This window comes from Electrona antarctica (assembly GCF_951216825.1).
Source record: "Electrona antarctica genome assembly, chromosome: 4".
Lineage (NCBI taxonomy): Eukaryota > Metazoa > Chordata > Actinopteri > Myctophiformes > Myctophidae > Electrona > Electrona antarctica.
Window position 1 is genome coordinate 54,046,463 of NC_136809.1, and position 16,303 is coordinate 54,062,765.

Genomic DNA, 16,303 nt, shown 5'->3' on the forward strand with positions numbered 1-16,303 from the left:
TGTTTTAAACATAGTTATATAATTTAGCTATTGAAAAATAGCAGATCTACAAGCTCATAGCGCGCCACCGAGTGGCGCGCTACGAGCTTGTAGGTCTGCTATTTTTGAAAAATCGAAGAACGACTGACATAGAAACATAGCTTTTTCAGAAAACGGTCAGGATTTAGAAGACATTTGTAGAATCGTTCCCAGGTCAAAATGGGTTAAGGGGTCCATAGGCCAATACAAAACAACATCTGGGGGGGGGGGGGGGGGGGGGGGGGGTCCTTTGACCCCTCTCTCTGTAATAGACCACATATATAAAGCCCATTCTACTCACTCGTCGGGGTGCATGTGTCTCTGCCTGTAGTACTCGTCCTTGGACAGCAGGGGCGGGGGCTGAGAGAGGGGCGGGGGCAGGGGGAGCAGGGGGGGCTGGGGGCCGCCGCCGGGCGGGTGGTTGACCCCCCAGGGGGAGGGGTTGCCCCCGCCGGGGGGGCCGGGCGGGTACATGGGGACCTGGGGGGCGTAGTTCACCACGGGGGGCGGCGCCAGCGGCTGCCCCGACGAATAGGGAGGCATGTAGGGCGGCTGGGGGGGCGGGGCATACATGTTGGGGGGGGTGGGGTAGACGGGGGGCGGGGCGTGGCTGAGGGGAGGGGGGCCGGTGGGCATGCGGGGGGGCGGGTGGTCGTTCCTGGGTCTGAAGGGTGGTCTGGGAGGGGGGCGAGAGAGAGAGAGAGAGAGAGGTTAGTCGACAGAAGTGTGTGATGTGAAAGGCATAATGTATGGCAGACAGTGTTGTTTACTAAAATGTGACTAAAACTAAACGAAAACTTTTCAAAAGACTATGAAAACTAAATAATATGAGTGAAAACGATACAGATCCACCTCCCAGACAATGTCGCCGGGGGACAGTTTGTATATATTTTCTTAGGACCACAACTCTTAATATGAGACGATACTAAGATGACACCCCCGCTCCAATAACAATCTAATCAACAACCAACAGTAACGTAATCAATGATAGTTTCATGTAATCAATAACATAACGCATGCTTGGTGGTTTTACCTCTCCCAGTGTCTGGGTCCTCGGGGGCCGTGGTGTGGGCGTGGCTGATGACCTGGACACGTGGGGGAGACCAAAGACAGCAAACTGTTAGGAAGGGACTAGTGGACAAGAGATCCAGTATAAGTCATTTTACAATTGGTTGCATGCTGGAAATAGCCGATCTACAAGCTCACAACGTGTCGTAGTGCGACGTGTTGTGAGCTTGTAGATCGGCTATTTTCAGCAATTGTAAAAAAACAGCCTTTACGACAGCATCAAGGCCCCGGCAAAATACATTTTAGTCGACTGAATCAACTGTAGATTTAGTCGACTAGACTAACACTAAAGCATTCCAGGTGACTAAAATGTGACTAAAACTAGAAAACATTCCAGGTGACTAAAATGTCACTGAAACTAAAATGAAAACTATTCAAGAGACTAAGACTAAAACTAAAATAGAAATTTGCTGCTCTCATGTAAAGATGCCACGTTTTTTCCCTCATCCCGGATAAGGCCCGTTGGCAGTAGGGAAACTGGAAGGCGTTGGTGTTCCGTTAAGCAGCACTATGTGGTGTCAGCCAAACTTAGGATCAAGCAGAGTGTAGAGAGTATAGGAGAGTAGCGGCACGCTTTGATCTCGCCGCAAAGTTATCATCCACGTATGATGAACAGCATCCTGAGGTTAGCCTGGAATATCACCTCTAATACTAGCCACGTCTTGTATGGAGAGTATAGGTTGCTGCCTTCAGGAAGGAGATATGGTGTTCCAGCATACAATAAGGTCAGACTGAAGAAGTCTTTTGTCCATCAATCAACTCTGAGGCTTAACCCATTTTGGGCTGGAACCCCTTTTGGCGTTAGCATTATGTTATGCTTTAGCTATTGAAAAATAGCAGATCTACAAGCTCATAGCGCGCCACCGAGTGGCGCGCTACGAGCTTGTAGGTCTGCTATTTTTGAAAAATAGAAGAACGACTGACATAGAAACATAGCTTTTTCAGAAAACTGTCAGGATGTAGAAGACATTTGTAGAATCTGATCTCAGGTCTGATCTGGGTTAATCAGGATTTTGGCCAGGACTATACTGAGCTGTGGACATTGCTCTCTGACCTTATGTTTTCTATGTATGTAACTGTATTGTATTGCCCGCTGGGTCGAAACAACGAATTCCAGTGCGAACTGACAATAAAGTACTATATCATATATCAAAGCGGTTGCCTATATGGGCTATAGTTCCAAACATTGCTCCGATATGGCTGGAACTATCCCATTGAGATACAGAAATGAGCACCTCCGCGTTCCATTGTTACAGTGGGAGTCAATGCTATAGTGTTACCACTCTTTATTACTCTGGGACCAGGTTTGAGTCTGTGAGACTGAACTCAACAGGAGCATATAAAGGGTATGCACAATGCATACCGTGAGGGGAATAATCGAGTGGCAAAGTGAGTTTAACACCGTTTAAAACCCATTTTGACCCGAGATCAGATTCTAAAAATGTCTTCTACATCCTGACAGTTTTCTGAAAAAGCTATGTTTCTATGTCAGTGGTTCTTCGATTTTTCAAAAATAGCAGACCTACAAGCTCGTAGCGCGCCACTCGGTGGCGCGCTATGAGCTTGTAGATCTGCTATTTTTCAATAGCTAAAGCATAACATAATGCTAACACCAAAAGGGGTTCCCGCCCAAAATGGGTTAATGCAATGAGAGAGGACTTTTCCGTTTGGATGAATGGGCTGTCAAGGCCAGAAAGTAGTTTTTGCTACTCAGTAGGCGTTACCACATTGATTGATTGACTTTATTGGCAGAAATAAAATCAGCACAGGGTACAGTCAAACAGAAATGTAATCAGTACAGGGTACAGTCAAACACTCGTTTACATTCAGGTCCTGGGTATTCAATTCATGAAAACATGACATGAAAAACAACAACAAAATTCAAATCATCATAAAATCTACCCGCCCAATTAGCCGTGTTGCCCGCCCAAGTTATACCTCTTTGTGAAGGTCACTAATCAACAATACCAATCATTATTGTTATTGAAGGGGAAAAAAATGATGTGCTGAAGTTGAGTTTCAGAACCTTTTGAGGACTTTCAGTTTGATCTAATCAAATCGGTACATGGAGGTCGGCTCAATCAATATGATCAGTAAAGTAACCTGATCTTATCAATGGATATGATCGGAAACACGTTACCTCCAGGGTGGGGGGGTCTGAGATGTGGTGGGAGGTCCATCATGGGCACATGGTAGCCCTGAGGAAGCAAGCACAGGAGAGCAAGGTTTAGGGTTCAGGTCAGCAGATGATGACTTTACGTCGACGACGGGTCAGGCTCAAGGAGTGAGTCTGACCAATGATATTAGTTAGGTAAAGTTACCTTAAGTTGTGGCAAATCTGGGAAAAAAATGCTTACCACTAGCTTTCTTCACAGATGTGTTCATAAAGGTGTCTACTATCACAGAAACATTTGTTCCAACCCAACCATACAATACATTATAAGGCAAAATGTTATAAATGTCATTATGCTTTAAGTAGCATGTGACGTGTCAAACTAGGGTGTTTACATGATTCTGACTCCATTCCAAGCATTTGTTTTGCACGAAAAACACTCGTCACATGCTACTTAAAGCAAAATGAAATTTATAACATTTTGCCTTATAATGGTTGTATGGTACCCCAACTTTCAGCAGCTGTCACAAAGTTTCCCAAGGGAGTTGGGTTGGAACAAATTTTTCTGTGATAGTAGACACCTTTATGAACACATCTGTGAAGAAAGCTAGTGGTAAGCATTTTTTTCCCAGATTTGCCATAACTTAGGTAACTTTACCTAACTATATGTTGAGAATGGTCCTTTAAGGAGTTGAGTGTGACTGACCTTGGGTCGACGGTCTACTGATCCACAGTCTGACATCACAGTGGGGTCTGGATCCGTCTCCCTGGGGACACACATGTCATATTTCCCCGCGTTAATATTTACTAGCGGTGCAAAAACTAAATCCATTATTAAATTCACTTGATTGCCTTACGTAAAAGACATCAAGCCCTATTCAATCATTCATTCATCAATCAATCATTCATTCATTCATCAATCAATCATCAATCATTCATTCATCAATCAATCATCAATCATCCCTATTCATCAATCATTCATTCATCAATCAATCATCAATCATTCCTATTCATCAAGCACCGCCACATAAGCCTACTTGCCGAGCAAAACAAGGAAGTGATGTGGCTCGCTCTGGTGGGCGCACAGCGTAGCTACTTTTGTGAATTTAATAGTTTTATTAGGTTAATATTGCTATATGTTTGTAACCGTTTTAGAAAAGCAATAAGCCACGCGAGGTCCCAGCTTACCGTGGATTTTATAATGGCTGAGAGGGTTTCTACCCTCTCAGCCATTATAAAATGACCGTCGGGTCTGCCTACGCCTCTCAGCCATTCTAAAAAACGACGGTAACCCGAGACCTCTTGTGGCTTATTGCTTTATTATAATGCTCAGCCTTTTCTCACCCTGGCGGAGGGGGCTCGTTGTGCCCCAGGTGAGGAGACATGTGGCGCTGCTCGGCGTCACGGTGAGGAGGCATGTGAGGAGGAGGAGGTCCAGACACCTCCTGGCCTCCGCGGGGATGAGGAGGTCCAGGCGCCTCCTGACCTCCACGAGGAGGTCCAGACGCCTCCTGTCCACCGCGAGGAGGAGGTCCAGACACCTCCTGACCTCCGCGAGGAGGGGGTGCAGCGGCCGCGGGGGGAGGAGCAGCAACCGGAGCAGGGGCTGCTGGAGCCGTCAGCACCTGGCAGGGGAGGAACGACCATCATAGATGTTAACACATTTTGACCTGAGATCAGATTTTGACCTGAGATCAGATTCTAAAAATGTCTTCTACATCCTGACAGTTTTCTGAAAAACCTCATGTTTCTATGTCAGTGGTTCTAAATATTTCATGTCAAAGGACCCCCAAAATGATATGTAATTGGCCCCCGACCCCCCATCTGAAAATATGTTGTTCCAGGGACCCCCCTCTCAGAAGCAAAGATTTGAGTTAAAAACGTTGGCTCTGAAAGAATATATATTCAAAGATTTGTGCCGCATTTTCACGATTATTCAAAAATAGCAGACCTACAAGCTCGTAGCGCGCCACTCGGTGGCACGCTATGAGCTTGTAGATCTGCTATTTTTCAATAGCTAAAGTGTAACAATACTTAAAACACCAAAAGGGGTTCCCGCCCAAAATGGGTTTCCATTTAGACCTGACAACAGATTCTACCAATGTCTGTTTCTCAGTGGTTCTCAAACTATTTCATGTCAAGGAGCCCCAGGATTATATGTAATTGGCCACTGATCAAGTCATTTTACACTTGGCCGCATGCTGAAAATAGCCGATCTACAAGCTCTGCGACACAGTGTGCGCTTGTAGATCGGCTATTTTCAGTGAGAAAAAAAAAAAGTCATTGCGACGGCATCAAGGCCCGCCAAAATACAATTTAGTCGACTAAATCAACTGGAGATTTAGTCGACTGAAATCCTATGACATTTAAGTCGACTAAAACTAGTCAAACACTAAAACATTCCAGGTGACTAAAATGTGACTAAGACTAAACGAAAACTATTCAAGACTATTAAACTAAAATGTAAATCTACTGCCAAAAATCAACAGCGGCAGGTACCTGGGTCTGCTGGGTGGGCGGGACGGGGGCGGGGACTGGAGCAGCGGAAGGGGCGGGGCTATGGACCGCCACGGGAAGAGATGGAGGGGGCTGCTGGGGGCGGTGGGCCATGAGGGGGTCCTGCTGTCTGGAGGGCATGCTTCTGATTGGCTGGAGCCGGGGAGGGGGCAGGGCCTGTTGCTGCTGCTGCTGCAGCAGCTTGTTACGCACACTCTTGGTGTAGCCCGTCTCGTTCTTGAAGTTATTGACCGCCTGGGAAAACACGTACACACACACACACACACACACACACACAGTTATGACCAACAAATGACTGAAAAACGGTCTTTTTATTATTTCTCTTGCAGAATTGTCACTGTTAATTTTCTTGTTTGCATAACAATTCAAATTTGTCATCAGTTTGAAGGCGTTTTAATCAAATATATCTTAACCCATTTTGGGTGGGAACCCCTTTTGGTGTTAGCATTATGTTATGCTTTAGCTATTGAAAAATAGCAGATCTACAAGCTCATAGCGCGCCACTCTGTGGCACGCAAAATGTGGCGCTTTAAGACAAATTAGCACAAAAATATCCCTATGCTCCTCAACTATACTGTAGAAACAGTCAAATCATCCATTACATCTCTAAGTGTCTGTTCATGTAAATCACACACACTGTAAGTGTGCGTGCGTATGCGTGTGTGTGTGTGTATGTGTATGTGTGCGTTACCTGTCGTAGGAACTTGTTAGCGATGAGGTTGTCAGGGGAGACGTCAGATTGTTTACATGTGAAACATGTGTGTTCTTCGGAGTCCAACAGACTGGTCCTGATACCTAATAATACACACCCACACAGAGGTCAGATCAACATACATTCCTTATGTCAGAACAGGTCAGCTCCATATATGGAGATCTAAGGGTGGTTGTGGGGACATTATCATGAGTGTACAGGGTTTGATGGAGGGCCCAGGTAGGGCCATGCTTAAACATGTAGCTAGGTGTAATGTTAGAGACCACAGAAGTGAACCTTTCAAGCCCGTTTTCTCAACTCGCTGTTTCTCTGCAAAACATTACTCTATAAGCCATATCTCCAAAACTGGTGGGTCAAACTGAACAACCAATATGTCAATTTGAAGCTATGATTCCCTGCTTTCATATGAAATAAAGTCAAATTTGGTCACATATATCCATATATGGAGATCTAAGGGTTTTGGAAGTTTTGAGTGCCGCGGTGTACATACAGTCGTCACAGTAAGAGTTCCCGCAGCAGGGGATGACCACAGCGTCGGCCATCAGGTCGTTGCAGATGGGACAGAGCAGCTCGTCAGGGATCGGGTCAGACTCGTCCTCCGATGACGACGCGTCCCTGGGGACGAACGGAGGACGCTCCTTCTTGCCCAGCGCGTACGCCTCGCTGCAACACACACACACACACACACCTTTGAGTTGAGTCACGTAGTTCAATGTTTGAGTGAAGTCAATGTCTGTAAAGCAAAGGCCGACTTGGGTCGTTTTAACCAATTTAGGCTTGACGTCAAAAAAAGAAAGAAAGAAAATGCGTTTTGTGTCAGTGGTTCTCAATATTTCATGTCAAGGACCCCAAAGATTATATGCAATATGCCACCGACCCCCCATCTGAAAATATGTTTGTTCCAGGGACCCCCCCCCCAGAAGCAAAGATTCGAGATATATATATATATATATATATTTAAAGATTTGAGGCACATTTTCACGATTTTTCAAAAATAGCAGACCTACAAGTTCATAGCGTGGCACTCGGTGCCACGCTATGAGCTTGTAGATCTGCTATTTTTCAATAGCTAAAGTATAACATCATGCTTAAAACACCAAAAGGGGTTCCCGCCCAAAACGGGTACAAAAAAACAGCTCTATAGTTCATGAGTAATGTACACGTTATGAGTATGAAATGGAACGTTGAGACGCACACCGTTGTTGCTTCCCTTAGCCAGTTAGAAGATTTTTTCAACCTTCTTCAGACTGCCAAGAGCGTGGGCCTCGAGGGGGGCAGGCACCTGTCTTCGAGTGTGTGTGTGTGTGTGTGTGAGAGACGTACGCGTCGATAGCAGGGATGGCGTACTCTCCGGTACTGGTCAGCATGGCTCCCTTGGTCCCAGGTTCAGCTTTGACCATGAAGCTCTGTGGGATGCCTTTGCTGACCTTCAGCTGCTTAGGAGCCTCGATGCTCTTGTCCTGCACACACACACACACACACACACACACACACACACACACACACACACACACACACACACACACACACACACACACACACACACACACACACACAGGTTTACAACAAATGCAATGTCGAAGGTGGAAACAAACCCAGATATAGAAGCAATTTAACCAACTTGTTCGTCTGTTTTTCAGGACAACCGTGTTTGTTTGGCGAGAGCGTGTCGGGAGGTCCGGGGGACGCGCGACTATGAATCCCCACCAACGCTCTAGGTTAGACGCGCCTTTACAATGTGTCCGATTGGCTCCCGAGCAGGCATAGTTTGACTGAGGTTAGGCATAGACGAGAACTGTCTTATCACAGCGACTAGTGGCCAGTCACAGCGGCGGAGCTTTCCTAGAAATGCGGTGGGATCCATAATATCACGTCCGGGATGTATGGTGTGTGTTGTTTTCGTCGACTAAAATGAAAAATGTTCGTCGACTACCTTTTTCCACTGAAAAAAAACTAAATGGAAACTAAATGAAAACTATGCTATGGTGACTAAAACTAAATATACTGACAATTTCGTCAAAAAAAAAACTAGACTAAAATGTTAGGAAGGGACTAGTGGACAAGAGATCCAGTAAGTCATTTTACACTTGGCTGCATGCCAAGTGTAAAATGCGACGCGTTGTGAGCTTGTAGATCTGCTATTTTCAGCAAGTGTAAAATCAGTTATTATGACGGCAACAAGGCCCGCCAAAATACATTTTAGTCGACTAAAATCTTGACATTTAGTCGACTAAAACTAGACTAACACAAATAAATTCCAGGTGACTAAAATGTGACTAAAACTAACTATTCAAGAGACTGACTAAAACAAAAATAGAAATTTCCTGCCAAAATCAACACTGGTGTGTGTGTGCGGGCCCTTACCATGGTGGGCAGTAAGGGACACGCGCGGATGTAGTGGCCCGCCTTCCCACAGCGGTAACACATGTAGTGGGCAGGCGGGGGTCCCAGGGCCTTCTTGGAGTAACTGTGTGGAGAGAAGAGACCACCGGGGACAAGAGGTTTACACATAGGGTACATCACAACACACAGCCACACAACGGTAAACAGACACTGTTAGGGGGGGGGCTCGTATTTCATCACAACACAATTGGAAACTTAATACGGCTCAAATGTGTTAACGAAAATTAAGCGTTACATGTATGCCGAAACCTTTTCGGGATTTCAGACGCTTTTTGAGCTCGTTAGATCTGCTATTTCTGCATACCTTTACTATTTTGTTATGTACGATTCCCTTCAAACGGGGGCACAGATACGCTTACATGTCCAGGGAACAGACGAGCGTTCTAGAGCCGCTGTGTGCGTGTGTCTCTACAGTGTAGGGTCTACTAACTGTATAGGGCCATAGTCATGGTTCCGTGTGTGTGTGTGTGTGTGTGTGTATGTCTCTACAGTGTAGGGTCTACTAACTGTATAGGGCCATAGTCATGGTTCCGTGTGTGTGTGTGTGTCTCTACAGTGTAGGGTCTACTAACTGTATAGGGTCATAGTTGTGTGTGTGTGTGTGTGTATGTCTCTACAGTGTAGGGTCTACTAACTGTATAGGGTCATAGTCGTGTGTGTGTGTGTGTGTGTGTGTGTGTGTGTGTGTGTGTCTCTCTACAGTGTAGGGTCTACTAACTGTATAGGGTCATAGTTGTGTGTGTGTGTGTGTGTGTGTGTGTGTGTGTGTGTGTGTGTGTGTGTGTGTGTGTGTGTGTGTGTGTGTGTGTGTGTGTGTGTGTGCGCGCGCGCGCGCGCGCGCGCGCGCGCGCGCGCGCATGTGTGTGTCTCTACAGTGCAGGTTCTACTAACTGTATAGGGTCATAGTCATGGTTGCGCACGTGTGTGTGTGAGTGTGTGTGTGCGTGTCTCTACAGTATAGGTTCTACTAACTGTATCGGGTCATAGTCATGGTTGGACTGAGAGATCATGGCTCTGATCTTGTCGTCCTCTGAGGCGTTGGCTTCAGCCAGGTTAGCAGTCTGAAAAGTTGAAAACACAGCAGAGGAGAGAGAGAGAGACACACAGAGATGATGATGATGATCCGTCATGCTCCTAAACCCCTTTTCCTAAATGTAACCCCCGTAAAACTATGCCTAACCCTAAACTTATTTCCAAACGTATCCGCCAGTAAAAACAAATTCAAGAACCTCCCCCACCGCACGGTCGGTGTGAAACAAATGAGGCAGAGCGTTTTTCAAAAATAGCAGATCTACAAGCTCATAGCGCGCCACCGAGTGGCGCGCTACGAGCTTGTAGGTCTGCTATTTTTTGAAAAATCGTAAAAATGCGGCACAAATCTTTGAATATATATTCTTTCAGAATCTTTTTTTTTTACGTCAGGCCTAAATGGGTTAAGCAGTGTTCTGGGCAGATACTGGTATATATGGAGGAACAACATGTTATATCTGCTGGACAGAGTGACCCTCACACACAGACCGACCGTACCTTGGTGAGTTGGGCCAGAGACATTGAAGGAGAAGAGTCCGTCTGAGGGGAACCAGAGTAGAGACATTAAACATGTTAACGTTAAAACTTAACACACATTTGGTTTAGCAGTTCCACCAGGGAGCCAGGCTGCACTCCTCCTTGATCGCTACAGTGTTCTGTGACCAGCGATTGATACGGTGATCGGTACCCCAGCATTACCACGAATGCTACGGTGATCGGATTCGGTAACCCAGCGTTACCGCGATTGCCACGGCGATCGGTACCTTGGATTACTCCCAATAGCTACGGCCGCGGCGTTGTATTTATTCTTTACTCCGACGCTATGGTGCCTGACTCAGCATCAAGGGTTGGATTGCGGGGTCGGATAAACTAGAATTGATTCCCCCGAGCGTGGCACGGCTGTGGCTCACCGCTCCAAGAGAAGGGTCGAATGTGGAGAACAAATCTTGCTTTTACAGAAACGTATGTGACAAATAGGACTTTAACTTTAACTCTTTGGATTAAAATTCATAGAACATGGTGACAAAACAGACGGACGGAGTGGACGTCCGCCTCACGTTTTTTTTTCCATCCAAAGGGCCTTCGACGTTTGTCAGTGTGTGTAAAGCACTACAGTAAAGCAATACTTTAGATATTCAAATGCGGTCGTATAGCACGGTGTTCACAGGCGCGTACGTGACGACATAGGCCGTGTCATAACATATCGGTATTTCTAGGTGTCCAGAAGGTGGCTGCTACCTGCTTCAGTTCCCCATGGCTTAATTGGATCGAGTCTGCTGCAAATTATGAAGCGTTTAGAACCTGAGGACGATTCTACAAACTCCTTCTAAATCCTAATTTAACCCGCATTCAGGACGGAAACCCCTTTTGGTGTTTTAAGGATCGTTATATTTTAGCAATTGAAAAATATCAGATCTGCATTTTTTTTGAAATCGTGAAAATGTGTCGCAAATCTTTGAACATACATTATTTCAGAGCGAACGTTTTTAACTCAAATCTTTGCTTTTCAGGGGGGGGGGTCCCTGGAACTACATATTTCCAGATGGGGGTCGGCCGCCAAATAAATGTACTTTTTGGGGGGGGTTCCTTGACATGAAAATGTTTGAGAACGAACGACTGACATTATAGAAACATCTGGAAAAAAACTCAGAAAACTGAAAGGCATTTGTAGAATCGTCCTCCGGTCTAAATGGGTTCAAATCTATACCGTTGAGCCAATCAAACGAAGCTATGGGAAGACAAAGCCAATCAAACGAAGCTATGGGAAGACAAAGCCAATCAAACGAAGCTATGGGGAGACAACGCGGAACAGGGGAAAGCAGGTGCATGCCACCTTCTGCGATGAACCTAGAAATCGTCGTTTATGCACAGGGCATATTCGATGAATCTAGATGTACAGTAACTTCATGCAAGGGCATATTCGGCACAGTGCGTTTCCAGCTGACACATAACACCACGGTCCATTTACAAGGGTAGGATTTTTGCCCTTATAAAACAAGAATGACGTCAAGACAACACAAACAATGTAGGAGAGAACTATCATTTTCCACGGTCTGAAACCAGTACGTCTTTTTGCACACCTATCAAGACAATCAAAAGAGAGAACCAGCCGTCTTTAAATTCAGAAATAAAGTTTGAATGAAAAAAAAACACAATGTTTAGGTCCAGAGAATCTAAGGTTTCTGGACCTAAACTATTTTTGTTTCCATCTGAAGGCTATGCAGTTTCTCTTCTACGTTTTGTTTTTAGTTCTTTTTAAACATCCATAAAGATCATCAAGACATTGTTCAATTCATGTATGTACTGTATGTTTATCCTGCATGGTCTAATAAAAGTAGTAGTTCACCCAAATATTTTCTATGAATTACACACACCTCAAGATGCCTTGAATTCAAGGAGATCCTTTTGTCACATTCCTGAGCCAATCATTTGATGGTCGGCTAATTTATCCCATTTAGAGCCGGGGTCAGATTCTACAAATGTCTTTGGTTTTCTAAAAAAAATACAACTTGTTTCGGTGTCAGTGGTTCTCAAATCTTCATGTCAAGGAGCCCCACAATATATATTAGCCGCTGACCCCCCCCATCTCAAAATATGTTGTTCCAGCGACCCCCCCCCAGAAGCAAATATACAAGTTAAAAAAGATTTGCACACATTTTCACGATTTTCAATCGTGAAATCACGATTTTCAAAAATAGCAGTTCTACAAGCAGAGCTTGTAGAACTGCACGGGTATGCACTCCCTCTACTGACTAACAATTAGGTCAAATTATTGCCTCACGAATGTGACAAACTAAGGAAATCTCATTGAATTCAAGGCTTCATGCGGCGTACAATGGATAGAAAATAAGTAATGTTCTGGATAAACTCTGTAAGCCTTGTGTCCTGTAGATCCACACACACATCTAGTTGATACTTCTATACAACGATTACTTTGCTTGCTTTTGTTAAGGAAGGAATACTTTTAGGATATGATTTGTATTTCTTTCTACTTTATTGCTTTAAATGAATAGGTACCATCCAGTCCACCGGTCATTCAAGGCAAGCAGCCAATAAGATCAATGAGAACGTGAAGAATATAAACAATACCGTTTATAGTTCAAGTGACTGGCTCTACCAAAAAACAAAAAAAACTGTTTAAGGATATCCTTGACCTTTTGCTTAAAAATAGCTCTATACCGCATTTATTAAGACTAGAGGAGTAATGCTCGTCTATACCGTAGCAGAGGAAACCCGTGAACTATGGGAGCAATGCCTTACATACGTAGGAAAATATAACATCTCTCTAGCATAATGTTAAACGCACTCGGAACGCCTCAACTTAGAGCTTACTACGGGGAGTACAGATTCTCACATCAACAAATACTTGAATTTATACCCGTCGTACAGTGGTTTTGTACCCCCAAAATAGCAGATACACGCACTGACGGTGTGTCGAACGACGTACACATCGACCAGGCTTTAAAATAAAGAGTGGTAACCCCGAGTAACACCGATCCCGGGCCGAGGCAGTGCTTTTTGCAGAGTTAAAACACACAGGGATAATCTGATGTGTGTGTGTGGCTCGTGCACGGAACCACCCAACAACTTTATTGACAGGCTCTGCAGCTTACAAGCGTACAGGACACACTCGCTGCTACAGGACGAGCTTCCGTCAGCAGCAGCAGCAGCAGCAGCAAACGACCGTGGACACGAACCTCCAGAGGAAATCACTTTAGTTCCAGTCATTACGACTCAAAGGATTCAAAGTCTCAAAGAACTGTCACGGTGGTGTCACGAGGGTTACACCCGAGTTCACACAGCAGCAAACTGAATGTAGAGTGTCTACCGTCGCTGCGATGTATGTACAAGTTCATGAAAGATGACATGAGTGCTGCGCCGGCAGAATACATTCAAAAGTGTGTGTAGAATGCATAATCATTTTTTTTTTTAAATCCCTGCAGGAGATCAGAAAATGAAGACGTAAGTCCATGTTCAAGGCATAATAGAAGAATCATCATCTCAATGTTTGAGAAAAAGTGTACAGTTATAAAAAAAAACAAAAAAACAACAACAAACAGTTGTCAGAGTTATTGAACAGGCAGGGTAGATTATATTCACGTTTAGAAGAACTGGAGAAAGATTGTGGACAACCAGTGTTGTCGTTTCCTATTTAAATTCCCTCGCACCACCTCTAAAAGCAACAGGACACTTGGTGTAGAGGTTTGGGTCGTCATGATGCAACCAGTCCAAATTGGAGACATGATATTGCCCAGTCCCAGCCGTGATGTTGATTAGAAATGAATAACGATAAAAAATAAATAAGTGTTTCACTTACTTCCAGTGTACAATGAAACGGGTACAGGCTTTAGTTTAGCCCATTCTTGACGGGAACCTGTTTGTGTTTAACTAAGCATTATTTAGCTATTGAAAAATAGCAGACCTACAAGCTCATAGCGCGCCACTATTTTTTGAAATATCGTGAAAATGAGGCACAAATCTATTCTTTCAGAATACTTTTTTTTTATTTCGACGTCAGGCCTAAATGGGTTAGACATACTATTGGTCCGACTGGTCATTAGACCGACAACCGACGTCAAACCATAACCATAACCATAACCATAACCATAACCGCAAGCACAGAGCAGCACATGTTCGACCGTTGTTTCCACATGACGGTCCGTTCGGTGCGTCTAATCCGTGTGTGCATCCCCAATGGAATACCTCTCAGGGTCACTCTTTTAGCACTAAACCAGGTTCGGACAATAAAAGTATGGTCTCTTGTCAGGAGGAAATCATATACCCAAATAAAAAAAAAGTAGCATATCTACAAGCTCAAAGCGTGTCACGTTTTGAGCTTGTAGATCTGCTACTCCTTTCTTCGTGCCTTTACAAGTAACTGCTCCCGAGAAGGAACGCGCCTGAATTAGGCTTGAGGCGCAGTGACATTTCCAATTGTCTCATGCACTGTACGAACAGGCTTAGGGCCGATTCATACTCCTATTTTAGAGCCGAATAAAAGTCGTTTCGGCTCTGTAGAGCCTACAATGTGACGTCATTTGAGGTTGGGGGGGGGGCGGGTACCGTCCTAAAGTCGGCTCTTCGGTGCTACTGAAAAATCGAAGAACCACTGACATAGAAACATAGCTTTTTCAGAAAACTGTCAGGATGTAGAAGACATTTATAGAATCTGATCTCAGGTCAAAATGGGTTAAAAACTGAATTACAACGGAAGTATATGAAACATCGTTTGATGATTCATTTCTATCCAACAGGATTATTTTTACATAATCAGATAAGTACACGCAAGCCTCAAACCTCTACCAAAGTGTCTCACTGCTTTATACTTGGTTTGTACGACGGTGTTAAGCGCACCAGTCTGTCAGATTGGCCGCGGGACACCGTAGTACCACATAGCATAGCAACTGGGCATCCGTTTTTTGTGGTTCATTTACACAGAATTAACTTCCAATTCCCAGCCACAACCTTTTGTACTACGCTGCCTCGTGAAAACACACCACCATCATGAACAAAAACAATAGGTATTGTGTCACATGAAACAAAATGACAGTGAAAACAGTTCAAAACAATAAAGTGCACATAGGCCTGGTCAGAAGCAGGCTACACACAGAATACCGTTTTCAATATGAAACACAGTAAAACACAGTAAAACGTTTGATTAATCACTCAATCAATGATGACGTGCCAGTATTGTTAACAGCATCGTTCAACAACTTGTGCTTAATGGTGTCGGGGGGGTTGCGGGGGGGGGATACGGACTCAATGCAAACCAGAGCACCGTTTTCTCTGCAACAGCCTGCCGTTTCTCTGACGGTTCAAATGTAGGAGGATTATCATTTCAAAACAAATCAAACGTACCGAGGCGCCCGCTGGCCTAGTGGTCCAGGCGCATGCCACACATAGCCCTTGGCCTGACAGCGCGTCGCATGTTCGAGTCCCGTTCGATGACGATTACTATTGTTTATTTTATTTTTAATCGTGCATGCACACGTCTGAGGGATGCCATAAGGCTGCAAAATATGTTAAAATACATTTTGATTCTCCATCTGTCATTTAAAATTGTCATCGTTCAAATATGCCGTAGGCACAGATGACATCGGCACAGAGGAGAGGATCACTGGCAAACTGACATGGGTGTGAGAGAAAGGATGTCGTCTTTTTAAAATAAATGATTAAAAATATAGCCAATTAAATGAAGTGCCCGCTCACATCAGTATGCAAATTAGATCCTGCACATAATTCTGCGTTCATTTCAAACTCCTAACTTTGACCGGGGGAGGGAGTCTGGGAGATGGGTGGGATTATGCTCCGTTTTAAGCATTATGTTATAGATCTGCTATTGCAAAAATAGCAGATCTACAAGCTCATAACTAAAAACTCATAACTAAAAATCGTGAAAATGTAGCACAAATCTTTGAATATATATTCTTTCAGAGCGAACG

The 16,303-nt window shown here is 44.5% G+C and overlaps 1 protein-coding gene across 1 annotated transcript in view; it reads right to left on the reverse strand.

The window, feature by feature from the left end:
- LOC306922244 (uncharacterized protein) overlaps positions 1–16,303 on the reverse strand; it is a 38,332-nt gene that overhangs the window by 16,355 nt on the left and 5,674 nt on the right. The window contains exons 4-15 of the mRNA XM_079499673.1: positions 10,359–10,400; positions 9,804–9,892; positions 8,793–8,895; positions 7,752–7,888; positions 6,919–7,091; positions 6,408–6,511; positions 5,699–5,950; positions 4,544–4,824; positions 3,906–3,966; positions 3,227–3,284; positions 1,052–1,103; positions 320–694 (exon numbers count right to left, since the gene is read on the reverse strand). Coding sequence (XP_079355799.1) covers positions 320–694; positions 1,052–1,103; positions 3,227–3,284; positions 3,906–3,966; positions 4,544–4,824; positions 5,699–5,950; positions 6,408–6,511; positions 6,919–7,091; positions 7,752–7,888; positions 8,793–8,895; positions 9,804–9,892; positions 10,359–10,400 — 1,727 coding nt within the window. The remainder of the gene's footprint in view (positions 1–319; positions 695–1,051; positions 1,104–3,226; positions 3,285–3,905; positions 3,967–4,543; positions 4,825–5,698; positions 5,951–6,407; positions 6,512–6,918; positions 7,092–7,751; positions 7,889–8,792; positions 8,896–9,803; positions 9,893–10,358; positions 10,401–16,303) is intronic.